Source organism: Hetaerina americana, unplaced genomic scaffold, assembly GCF_022747635.1.
Source record: "Hetaerina americana unplaced genomic scaffold, ioHetAmer1.1.p SCAF_22, whole genome shotgun sequence".
Classification (NCBI taxonomy): domain Eukaryota; kingdom Metazoa; phylum Arthropoda; class Insecta; order Odonata; family Calopterygidae; genus Hetaerina; species Hetaerina americana.
The window spans coordinates 7,465,331-7,478,559 of NW_027286786.1; the positions used below are offsets into that span (position 1 = coordinate 7,465,331).

Genomic DNA, 13,229 nt, shown 5'->3' on the forward strand with positions numbered 1-13,229 from the left:
AAACGATGCAACCGTCTCACCTTGATCACGCCTTCGCTTAATTCCTCCCATTGGCTCCGGCTCGGACCTGGGGCTGTGTGATCTATCACCTGGAGGCTATCCTTCCCCCCACCCAGGGCCCATCCCCCCGCCGCCGGCGGAGGAGAAGGAGAGGTGGCCTTCCGTCATCCGAGGCGCCCTGATCTTCCTCCCCGCCTTCATCTTAGCAGGCTTCTCAAGGGATGGGGGGAGGGCGGGGGCGGGTCCAGCCCAGGGGGCGCCCCGCTATATATACCCGCGGCGGAGGAGCGCTCCTCGTCAGAGAGACTTGGCCGAGCACTGGAGAGTTCAACTGGTGTGCCCGACTGCCCAACCCATCTCGGAGATTGAGAGTGAGTGCGAAGAAGAACCGACCGCAAACACCACTTTGCTTCGCTTTCCCTCCGGCGTCGACGGAGGAACGACTAAGTTGAGAAGATCCTCTCCGAATAGTTGGCGGTTGGCTCGCCAGTTGTCCGGCTCTCTCCTGCTCTCCTGACCAACACAGACTTCCTCGATCCAAACCTCGACGTAAGCCATTGAAGGGAGTCATAGTCTTTAGCGTTCGCCCCGACCCTACCTCTCCGGTGAACTCCTCCATTTTAAGAATTTTCCCGCACATGAGTGGTCCCGACGGCGAAAAAACCGTAAGTTTTACTCAAGTCGATGTCATTGGCCTCTGCGTGTGATTCCGGTCCTCTCTAGCAGGCGACCAACGCCGACTATTCTACACCCCAGCCTTTGCGGAAACAGAGAGGGCCCCTCGATCGCTCTGTTCATCCCAACCTGGACAATCCATGCCATCCACAGTATAAGTGCTCGTCGCTTCATTTGCTCATTCATCAAAAAAACATATTTTCCTCTGTAATTGCATTTTCCCAGGGTTCCGATGCATATAATTCCTATTCTTTAACTAAGATTTTGTGTGCCGAGTCGAGATTCTATCCATTTGAATAGTTTACAGCAATATAATTTCTCTTAGGAAATTTGTGTGTGTATGTTAGTTCTGATCGAATACTACAGATAGAACAAGATATTGAAATGTTGATCAAATTTAACTGATAAATGGTGTTTCCTTAAATGGCCTCCTTCCAAAACGTTCCGTGCGACAACCTTCATCCCCAACCTTGGACACTGTGGCAAGCTCAAATTTTCTGGCATTGCTTGATGAGAAAAAATCTTGATTTGAACTTTGTTTTTGCACTTTTACCACAATGAACAATGCATTTTTACGGTACTACGTCATATGTTTAGGTACATATTTACTGTGATGTACCTGAATGTATGACAGTGACGTCGAAGCATTTGGCGCGACACAATTCAAGTGTAGAGAAAAAATAAAGGCGCACGCGTAATTCATTCCCAAAGATTACGCTCTTAGCTAATGACGGTTATAAAACATTTGACCCAATTCCAACGTACAAGTTTAAATTAAAAATTAAAGTCGTGCATTTATTGGTTGCATTAACTGAAATGGAAAATATTCTGATTCAGTATAACCATCAAGGGAACTAATCATCGACCTCTCTAAGGTTTACATTAATAGCCTCATATTCCTTATAATACAGTATCATATCTGAAGATCTGTTGGGGTGATTTGACTTAATTGAATTGTTCAGTACCTGAGACCGTGGTTGATTCGTATGCGAAAACAGCTATTAATATGTCGGCCTATAATTAAACATCTTTTTAATGATGTAATCACATATTAAAATACAAAATATATTTCTTAGGACATAATTTCGGATCGGGTATTTCCTCACTGAATTGAACTGTTCATCTTAACGCTCTCGGCATTACAGTATGAAAGAGATGATTGTTTTTTTCTTAATGAGATAGCTCTAAATAAACATCTTATTATTGTGCTTACGATAAATAAATCTCGACTGAAAACAATGTAGTCTAACCAGCTAGACGTCGGTTTTGTCGGATTTGGCCTATCTACTCGTGCGCTAAACTCTGAAAAATTACCTTTTTCAAGACGGGCCCGCAGAAAGGTACCCAGTTCCCTATAACTCATATTTTTTTGAACTAGTTTTGCCAACATACGTGACTCAGGCACGTATACCTTTATCCCAAGTGCCCATTGATCTAATATTTGAATGTAGCTCCACACCCGTGTTCTTTCCTTGCAGATGGCGCTCGCTTCGATGGGTGACCCCAAGGCGGCTGCCCAGTGGGGAGGCAGCTTCAGCAACCAGACCGTCGTCGACATGGTTCTGCCCGAAATGCTCCACCTCGTCGACCCGCACTGGTGAGTGATGCTGCGCGGAATTGCGACGGAGCATCAAAGAACCGTTTCTAATTACATCATCATCGACACTACTATGCCCAAGTTGAAATCGTTCCTGACCGTAAGGTTTGGCGTTTTCCACCGGTCAAGGTCAGGGTTCCACTGCCAACACGACGTTTCGACGCATGGTAAACTCCATCAGTACCCAAACCTTGACGACGGTGACGGGATTAGATATCGAAACGTCAAGAGCTGACCCCACTTTACCTCAATCGTTCCCAGCTCCCAAACTCCTGACTTCAAAAACCTTATGAATGAAATCAATATACCGATTATTTTTTGAAAAATAAACAGGCTAACATTTAAATGAATAATGATGAATAAATTTATAACAATGAATAGGTGTTTAGTTAAGACATGGGCATTTAAAAAAAAACATGAAACACACATATATTACCACTACAGAAAAATTTCATTGATCATGTCATTCAATTGTTGTTTGCCTATATCATGATGTTTCAGCTATCTACCCAAGTACGTTTTGGAACAAATGGAATCAAACGTATAAATTACACTTTCACCAGTTGTAAAAATCTCATATGGCATGGATTAAATTAAAAGCATTAAGGACTCATTCGTAATTCATGATATTTTTACACTATTTACAGTCTCATAATTTAAAGAGACTGTTATATCCGCTATCAGTAAAAATTTGATAGCATTGCATTTTGATAGTTGCAAGTACGGGAAAAATTATTTGTAACTACATGTATATAGTTATCGATTGATTTTATTGGCAGTTATAGAGCATGAAAAGAGATGAAATTCGGAGGCCGGCTGGAATTTGGAAATGAAAGCATGACGGAAGAACGTAGACCGATCTGATTTTTCCTACAAAATATATTTGTTTAAATCACCATTTATTACATTTATTTAAATATTATATATTTAAAGGAGATTAAATAACTCAAGAAAAAATTAAAATAACTTGTTTATACACAATGTTCATTCTCATATTTCAATAATCCTAACGAAAAATAGGTACCAGTTCCCTCCCATGAACCCCCTGTGGCACGGAATCCTGGGATTCGTCATCGGGTGCCTTGGCGTGGTCTCCTGGTGCGGCAACGGGGTCGTCATCTACATCTTCTCGACCACCAAGTCCCTGCGAACCCCCTCCAACCTGCTGGTCGTCAACCTCGCCTTCTCCGACTTCTTCATGATGGTCGTCATGTGCCCCTTCATGCTGGTCAACTGCATGAACGAAACGTGGGTCTTTGGTGAGTTTACTATATATGAAATATTTATCCCAAAAATGATCTGTCTCGGGACACCGGCTCTGGCCACAGAGAAGAAACCGGGTTTCAGGCAGACGTGTGACGGCGGAAAGTTGTTTTGGAACAGCTGGTACGGGTATTAATACTTGAATATTGAAATTGAAAATAGTACTGAACATACTTCGAAACTCAAACAAGGGAAACGCGAGATTAGGTAATAGGGAATCATGTGCGCTTCAAATAAAAAGACGTTGAATGCATGATCCCAATTGCATTGAAAAGTTGCATCGAAAGGCACTGAGGTTCACAATGATGACCGTGTACATAGAATGCTTCCGTGTATTCTCCGTGATATACAACACTTTCATTTTTTACATCAGAGTAAAAGAAATAAATAACACTATTATTTTTAAAAGAGCACACATTCAGTAGTGCATGTTATGAGTACTGTAAAATTCAATTGCCAAACCTAGTTAGTTTATACTAGACATGGGTTTTACAAAGGGTTTAGGAGTTTTACAGATTGGTTTCACCCCACCCGCTGCGCTGCGGTGGTCTATTGTGGTGTTTGGGAAGTCCCAAAACATTGATTTCAGAAACGTAGACAGTAAGTACCATGATGCCGCACTTTGATGGCGGGACTTATTTATTAAAGCATTCACTAATGATTGGTCAATTACGCTTCTTCAGTCGTCAACTGGGCCCAGGTCAGCCCATCTGAGCAATTCAAGATGCTAATTGCAATTAACTCTGGAAATTATTTCATAATGCCAACATCAAGTCTCCAAAAATGTGACTCTTTTATCGCCTCTCGCTGTGAGTGTCCTCCTTTCATTTTCATTGAAAAGCAATGCTCGTACTTACGAAAAAGCCATACGTTAGGCTAAGCGAATACTTAAGTGAATACAAGCATGCGACATTACTACCCTTCCCATAATTATCAAAGGCTGACGTGACATGGCCATGCCGCGCAACTAACTCTCACGCCCCCTTCTGACGTATCTCGCAGGTCCGCTCATGTGCGAGCTCTACGCCTTTGCGGGATCCCTCTTCGGCTGTGCGTCCATCTGGACGATGGTCACCATCGCCATGGACAGATACAATGTCATCGTGAAGGTAAGAGTAGCCTTTAAGCTGATGAATAGCGAAAGTAAAATGTCCAACAAAGTTGTGTGAACCTGTCTCGGAATTACATTCAATGAAGCCACTCGTAGGGATAGTTGACCGCAACTACTCCGACACCGACGGGATGGTCGGGGACGGACTGACGATTTTCTCTGCTGCAGGGTCTCTCTGGGAAGCCCCTGACGATCGGCAGGGCCCTCGGGTGGATCCTCATTGTGTGGGTGCACGCCGCCATCTGGACCATCTTCCCAATGATCGGCTGGAACAGGTCAGTTCTCATCCCCGAGAGACGACATTGCCTCATTCATTGCTTGCAGCTCACTCACTCATCACAAACGATAACAAAGTAACCACGATCAAACAGGACTCTCAACTCGGTACATAAATCGCCAAGTATTTGGCAAATGCATATTAACCATTTCAATATCCACTTTTATTTTCGTACTCAATGAATGTGACGCCGAACTTCAACTGCAACCGATTTCATTCACATAATTTCCACTCAAGGTACGTCCCGGAGGGCAACATGACCGCTTGCGGCACTGACTACCTGACCAAGGACTGGTTCCACAAGAGCTACATCCTCGTCTACTCTGTGTTCTGCTACTGGCTGCCTTTGGCTGTGATCATCTACTCCTACACCTTCATCGTTAAGGTACGTACGAGACCCCACCCACGCCAACTCGAGCACAATTAGTCCAAGTAATTCCAATATCTAATAGGACGCGAGGAATTAAAAAGGTTCAAAGTTGTTCTAGACCGTTTAAAGTTGAGGAGTGAGCAATTCCATCTCCTTCTGGAATCGCCAAAACAGAGCAAGACCCCGTTAAGTCCATATGCTTAATTCATTGTCATATTTTCCCCTAAAGGCCGTGGCTGCCCACGAGAAGGCCATGAGGGAGCAGGCCAAGAAGATGAACGTGGCCTCCCTTCGATCCGCGGATGCACAGAACACCAGCGCCGAATGCAAGCTGGCCAAGGTGAGAGAAATAGGATCCTTCTTGCCCGTCATACCAATTCCCTCTGAAAATGTCGAATCTCCTGCGCTTGAGTCCTTAAACTTTGCACAACGGGCAGTTTCTCTTGAGTCGGGGGGGAAAGAGCAGTATTCCCTTCGCCACCCCGCTGCCTCGTTTTACCTCTCTCTCTATTCTCTCCCCTCAGATTGCCTTGATGACCATCTCCCTCTGGTTCATGGCCTGGACCCCGTACCTCATCATCAACTTCGCTGGAATCTTTGAGACCATGACAATCAGCCCCCTCGTCACCATCTGGGGATCTCTCTTCGCCAAGGCTAACGCCGTCTACAACCCAATTGTCTACGGCATCAGGTAAGGCAAACGTACAAGCAAGCAAGTCTAAGATATAAATTACCGGAAATATAGTTATTCTCTCAATGCAACCTGGACGCAGCAGAAGATATTCTTTCTAAGGGAAAACCTAATGCAAGAGAATAAAAATTATTCCCAGAGTACGCACAGCATGGACTGGTAGAATACATTAGGAAGAAATTATTAATGTGAAAATTTTAAACAGACGAAATATAATGCCTAATATTATAGGAAAATCATGAAATAATAGTTTTACGCGGGGATAATCTGGGCACCGAGGAGGTTTTATATTCGCAATTTGTATTTCGTGCCCGACCCAGTAATTCACGAAGAGAGGGTAGAAAGTGTTCTCTTGGGTCAATAAAAAATATTGCTAAAATTACAAGTCGTATTTTCAAGTAGATATATAATCTGAAGGGTGAATTTCTAAACAATATTCACTCCAGACCCTTTGACTGAAGGGTTCTATTCTTTTGTGTTTCTGTCTTTCACATTCATGAAACTGGAGCATCAAGCATTTAAGAGTATATTCTCGGATAATCACTATTCCTTACCTTCCTCCACCTGCTGCCCCCCCTTTCTCTCTCTTTTCCTCATTCATCGGTCGCAGCCACCCCAAGTACAGGGCCGCCCTCAACGAGAAGCTGCCGTTCCTGGTGTGCGGTGGGGCCGAACAGCCAGCCCCCCCTGCCGACAATGCCTCCAGCGGCACGGCCACCGAGGAGAAGGCGTGAGAGGGGACGCTCGCCCGCCCGGCACTCCTTTACGGCCGACGCCATGCCACACACAACCCTCTCCCCCCCCCCGCCGCCAAATGACACCGCTATGACTGACACTATAAACTATAACTATACATAAAACGCACGATAAATAAAAAAATAAAAATAAAACCAGCACGAACACGATACTTATGAAAACCAACCATGTTTCCAACCAACCATGCTGAAGAGCAGCAAGTGGATATTGTAAACCTGAGGAAGAAACAGTGAAGCAATGAAAAATGTGTTGATTATATCAACATCAATAAAAATAATTTTCAAAATAAAAATTTAATATTTATTTCACTCCTGTTCGTAACGTCCCCAGCTTTAATGCCCCATGCAATTCCGTTTTTCAGTTCACAAATAGGAAAACTCTTTTTGAGAGAATTTAAGATGAAAGTGCAATTATAGTTGTGATATTAATTTATTTCAAAAAATTTATTTTCATGGGTACAAACATGTAATCCTAATGCTTATCTCGACGAAAACTAATGCTGCAAATACGAGGCATTAATTGTGCTTGTGTTGGTTACAATGCAGCTAAAATCATCACAATATTTGTTTCTAATAAACTGCACTTGAAATACGAGACGTGTGAAATGAAATTGATCAATACTCGGAGGAAGAGTGTGAGAGAAATGAATGCTCCGTTATGTACGAGTAAGACACAATGGCCAATAGTGCTGATGGTATTTAAACTGCTTGGGAATAATATGGCACTATGTCTGCTATGAGTTGACGATAGCTGATGCAACAGTCAGACCTTAGGAATGAATCTGAGTGCAATGGTAAAGATGCATGATAAAAAACACGATTTCATGACGATGTCCTCATGGCTCCTATTACTCAAAGATTTAATTCTAGTTATGCTCCTTTAAATAGCAAGACTAAAGAGGTGAAAGGGTGCTATGGGGAATTTGAGATGGGATGGAATGAGATACATCAGAAGAGAACTCGGTGACCTAAGACTGAAAAAATGATGGTACGAGTACATGCTCGTGGATGATAAGGGTGAAACGTTTGCGATTTTGTGCAAATATAAAGGATTTTCTTGAATAAGTGGCTATGGTGTAATACACATAGTAATAGTGTTGTTAAGAGCAAATGGGGTTTTTGGTTACATATGATGGCAAACAAAAATCGTGAGTAAAAGATGCGAGAACAAAAAAGGTTCTATGCAACGCACAGCTTACTATTCAACAGTTTCCAAAGTGGACGTTGCGGAAGAGTGGACGTCAGAGAAGTAAATCAGAGTAAAAGTAATAAAGCAGCGGTCGAAAAAAGCAATAATGTCTTATAAATTCGTGCTTGAGGTTGATTTGAACTCAATCCAGACAAAATACGGTGATAATATCGAAACGGCATTGTGAATGGTGCTAGCGAGAGTTTAAAAGGAATTACTGGGCGTGTTTATGTTATATTTTTGTGAAATGTGGATGGGAATATGTAAAATTGGCTGAGGTAAAAGTGAAACATTTTGAAGAAGTGATGAAGCAGACACATAAAAGAGCGACTGCGGAAAATATGAGGAATTTGGGAGAGAGCTTATGATGACCACAAAGTGACAACAAGTAGCCACCAAATATTTTGAAAGAAATGAAATAATACGGAATGAAAACGTAAAAGAAATCAGAATGCATTTGGAAATGAACGTCAATGATTGTAATAAAAGAAAGAAGTTTGATGACAATAATTGAAAACAAGTGATATTTCGTGAGAAAGATGCAGGAAATACGAGATATTGCAGTGGCGAATATTTGGAGAATCCGCATAATTTTGTATTTGAAAGGATTTGCCGTCTGGCTTCCTAATACTTAATAATCCGCAAACATAATTGATTTTGAGAGTTCTCCTCCTACTTTCACGCCTGCCTATTAGTCTTTTCCGAGCCTCTCTTACTATTTACTCAGGATGCTCATACGTTTTGAAAAGAAACAGGTAGTAATAGACATCCCTGTCTTACTCCCCTGACGAGCACTGGCCATCCCGATTCGTCACGCTATCCGTATGCCTGCAATCTGAGTCTTGAAGAGTCTTTTCTTACCTTCTGAAAAATTCTATTCAATGGCGCCCAGTTTACTCCGCCGAAAGCCATCTTAAAATCCGCAAGACATAATTCATAATACATATGGCTGTTCTGTGAGTTCCTTTCTACAGCCATGCTCTTCCTAGACCCAAAGTGATCTTCTACTAAGATCTCTCTCATTCTCTCGTTTTTTAGTTGGTGACCCCCCCCCCCCCCAAGTGCGTACCTGCTCCCCACCTCTCCCGCATGAAGCATCAAACTTATTTTCCGATAGTCCTCGCGGAAGGCTGATTTCCAATTTGGTATCGATTCCGATCCATGAGCAGTTATAGATTGCTCAAAAACAAATGCGCAAATCAGTGCATCAGGCACGCGAATGAGTTGGGTGGCCATGATTCACTAGTTTCAAATAAGGTACAGTTTGAAACAAATACGCCGACGCGGTTGTACAGGGTGTCCGTGGGGGAAGTTTTTTAAAGAGGGGGCATAGTGATTGGAGGCGTAGACCCACCCTCCTAATCGCAGCCTAAACATGCGGCACTGCCAGCTGAGGGCGCATCAGATCTGCGTGAGGCTCTTGATAGTATCACAGTAAAAGACAAAAACAGGGAGAGAAATTGCAGGAATCAAATCGATTGGGCTGAAACGGGAGTAGTCTTGCCTGATTAGAAGAATAGGAAGAATAATGAAAATTAAACTGGAGAAACAAGCGAAGTGTGGATCATTTTGTGCGCATTAACTGAGAGGCTATACAATATTTAGGATAAAAGATAAGATAAATTGTATTCATTCCCGCTGAAATGGTCATCTGCAGTGTCTTAAGTAAAAAAAATGAATGTCAGATCTAGACAGCAAAATAGAGTGAATAAAACTGCATTGTGCCCATAGTATTCCATGGTAGTGATTACTGGGTAAACTTGAATATATATATATAAGATAGGATAATGTATATGTATACGTATATATATATATATATATATATATATATATATATAAGATATAAAAGAGGGATAGAACTCTATTACTAGCCCTCTCGTCCTTAATAAAGGTGAACGCGACCACCGAAAATTCGAAAAAAAGTGAGTCTCTTTTTTGTGTGTTCATGTGTTTTTGTCTGTGTCCACTAGTGCTAAGTGTAATACATTATTAAACACGTCCGTGAGACTTCAAAAAAAAGTTATATATATATATATATATATATACATATATATATACCTCCCCGGACTACAACCTTGACGTGGTGGAAGGGCTTGAGCGTTCCGATGACCACTAGAGCTGTGCTGGCGGGAGCAATAATTATTGCTCCTGGTAGGGTCACCCATGCCAGATAGGTCTAAGGTTAGGTGCCAGACGAAAGGTAGTCCACGCAGCGTCTGTTCCTCATTGAGGTGGCTGCAATGGCGTCTGATCCCAGTGGGGCGACCAGTAACTGATGGTGTCACGTTAAAAACCCTATTGAGGAAGGCAACGGGAAACCACCTCAATTATCATTCCCAAGATTTACATGAGGGACAATGCAGAGATTTTGAGTCCTTGCAACTACGGGGCTCCGCCAAAACGGCCGTGTGTCGTGCCCGGCAGCGGGGGAGGCAAGGCTTCCGCGGTCGTCATCCCACGAAAACCTTGCAAGGGAAAACCAGCAGCAGCAGGACAGAATACACATCAGAAGAAGACCAAGTTAGTTAGAATAGGAACGTAGAATGTTAGGACAGGGAAATTGGAGAATGTTAAGCGAGAGATGGAAAGGGAGATTATAGATATTTTACGTCTATGCGAGGTGAGATGGAAGATTGGCGGGGATTACTGGAGTGATAATTATAGAATAATATACAGCAGTGGGGACGAGAGCCAACGAGGGGTTGCCGTAGTATTAAATGAAGAGGTAGGAAGAAGTGTAGTCAACATAGAGCAGGTAACGGATAGATTACTACAAGAGGAGATAAAAGCAGAACCGACGAACTTGGTTATTTTTCAGGTATACATGCCACCGAGAAACCATAAGGAAGAAGAAGTCAATAGGATATACGATCAATTAGAGGACATAATATGCGGGTGTTCCTTCAGGGAAACATTTGATAGCGATGGGGGATTAAAATGTGACAGTAGGCGAAGTAAGAGATGGTGATGAGGTGAGGGACCTCGGTTTAAGTACGAAGAATGACCGCGGGGAGAAAGCAGTTGAGTTCTGCAAGAGGCAGGGGTTAGCCATCCCCAACACTTGGTTTAGACACCACAAAAGACGCAGGTGTACATGAAAAATGCCAGGGGACTCAGAAAGGTATCAGCTACATTATATTCTGGTTAGACATAGGTTTTGGAACAGTGATATAAATTCGCACAGCTTCCCGGGAGCGGACGAGGATTCTGACAACAATTTAGATGTTATGAAATATAGCGTCTATTTCAAAAAGATAAGGCAGGGGCGGTGGGTTAGAAATTGGAACGTAGGAGCATTAAATGTTATAAAAAGGAAGAAGTACCAATAGGCTGTGGAGGAAATCACGGGGGACGGTAAAGAGGTAAGTAATATCGAAGAAAAATGGGAATGTATGAAGAAAGGGTTGTCTAAAGGCGCAAAAGAAACTATTAGAATCGTTAACGCAAAAAGATTGAGGAAACCATGGATCACGGATGATGTGATTACGAATATGTATGAAAGGAAAAATGGAAGAATGTAAACACAGAGTTAGGTAAAATGACGTACGGAGTCTGGAAAGTCTGCAGAGGAAGGGTGAAATTGGTGCGCTGTATAGCAAAGTTAAATCTTTATCGGGAAGTAAGAAAGGGAGATCTATGCTAACAGTAAGAGATAAGGCGGGTAAGGTAATAGTTGACACAGGAAAGATCCAAGAGAGATGGAAGGAGTGTATAAAAGAACTGTATAGTAAAGATCTTCGACCAACAAAGTGAGACATTGAAAAAGAATATGACGTAGAGGAAGACAGCTTGGGTCCAGGCATACTCTACGATGAGATAGGAAGGGCATTAAGGGAGATGAAGCTAAAAAGGCCGTGGGGGTGGATAAAATTCCCGCGGAACTATTGAAATGTTTAGGAAAATGTGGGAGGAAGAGGCTATATTGGCTGATTCGTAGTATCTATGAGGAAGGAATCTGGCCGGAAGACTTTGTGAGATCAGTTTTAGTTCCTATTCTGAAAAAGGTAAAGGCTACGTCATGTGAGGAATATAGGACAATAAGTTTCATATCCCACGCAGCTAAAGTTCTTCTAAGGATCATAAACAAAAGGATAGAGAGTAGGGCAAATGATTACTTAGGGGATGATCAGTTTGGGTTTAGGAAGGGGAGAGGTACGCGTGATGCCATCGCAGTAATGAGATTATTAACCGAGAGGAATATAGAATACAACCAGGAGGTATTTGCCTGTCTGGTAGATTTCGAGAAAGCGTTTCATAGAGTGAATTGGGAAAAACTAATGAGTATATTGCAGGAAATAGGAAAAGATTGGAGGGAAAGGAGGCTAATCCGCAACCTGTGCATGTCTCGGACTGCACAGGTGGGAGTGGGGAACGGGGAGTCCGGATGGGCAGTGTTAGGAAGAGGTGTAAGGCAGGGTTGCCCATTATCACCGTTGCTGTTCAACCTGTATGCAGAGAAAATGATTAAAGAGGCATGGGAAGAATTGGAGGTAGGAATGAAGGTGGGCGGGGAATTCGTAAAATCAGTTAGGTTTGCTGATGACCAAGCTTTAGTTTGTCAGTCAGCCAAGGGGTTGCAGGCATTGCTGAGCGAATTGGAAATTCAGTGCGACAGGCATGGGATGAGAATCAATATTAATAAAACAAAGGTTATGCGATATTCTAGAAAGAAAAAGGCTAATCTAAACATTAAAAAAAGAGGGCAAAAACTGAAGCAGGTGGAACAGTTTACGTATCTCGGAAGTGTTTTGGACCAACACGGTCAAAGTAGTAGGGACGTAAGGAGAAGAAATGCGCTAGGCAAATACACTTTCACAAGGAGGAGGGTGTTGATGAGAGGGACGTTGACGTCCCTCTCATCAACACCCTCCTCCTCCTCTCTTGACGTAGCAAGGATATTAAGAAAAGCTCCGTAAAAACTTTGATATGGAGTGTAGCAATGTACGGCGCGGAAACGTGGTAATTGAAACAGGAGGATAGACGGAGACTGGAGGTTTGGGAAATGTTGGTTTTGAGAAGAATGGAGAAGGTGAAATGGACGGAGAAGAAAACAAATGAGGAAGTACTTGGTATGGTGGGCGAAGGGAGGGGTTGGTTGGGAGAAATCCAATGGCGGCGGGAAAAATGGATGAAGGAGGTAGTGTCCGGCAGTAGGATGTTGAAGACTGATAGAGGGGAGACTGTTAGGCAAAAGAGGAAAGGGAAGTAACAGGATAAGGTTGTTATACGGGATGAAGGGAGAAAGAACTTACTCAGGGATGAAGAGGTACCTGATGTAGAGTAGGATATTGGATTTTGTAT

General features: G+C 42.8%; 1 protein-coding gene across 2 annotated transcripts; it reads left to right on the top strand.

Moving 5' to 3' along the window:
* Nucleotides 1-290: 290 nt before the first annotated feature.
* Nucleotides 291-7,032, top strand: LOC139689268 (rhodopsin-like). 2 transcript variants are annotated; one of them, XM_071586315.1, is made up of 9 exons: nucleotides 291-549; nucleotides 2,154-2,272; nucleotides 3,293-3,531; nucleotides 4,538-4,644; nucleotides 4,815-4,921; nucleotides 5,161-5,308; nucleotides 5,523-5,633; nucleotides 5,818-5,984; nucleotides 6,595-7,032. In XM_071586315.1, the coding sequence occupies exons 2-9, from the start codon at nucleotides 2,154-2,156 to the stop codon at nucleotides 6,716-6,718; spliced, it is 1,122 nt and encodes a 373-aa protein (XP_071442416.1). In that variant the 5' UTR covers nucleotides 291-549; the 3' UTR covers nucleotides 6,719-7,032. The 2 variants fall into 2 exon arrangements, with proteins under 2 accessions (XP_071442416.1, XP_071442415.1); XM_071586314.1 differs by lacking the exon at nucleotides 291-549 and adding an exon at nucleotides 624-665.
* Nucleotides 7,033-13,229: the final 6,197 nt, after the last annotated feature.

What these genes read in the sequence shown, in the direction of transcription:
- LOC139689268 (XM_071586314.1), top strand. Translation starts at nt 639, where the DNA reads ATGAGTGGTCCCGACGGCGAAAAAACC. An exon ending in CCGAATGCAAGCTGGCCAAG is followed by an intron (nt 5,634 to 5,817) that starts GTGAGAGAAATA and finishes CTCTCCCCTCAG; the next exon opens with ATTGCCTTGATGACCATCTC. An exon ending in CCAATTGTCTACGGCATCAG is followed by an intron (nt 5,985 to 6,594) that starts GTAAGGCAAACG and finishes CATCGGTCGCAG; the next exon opens with CCACCCCAAGTACAGGGCCG.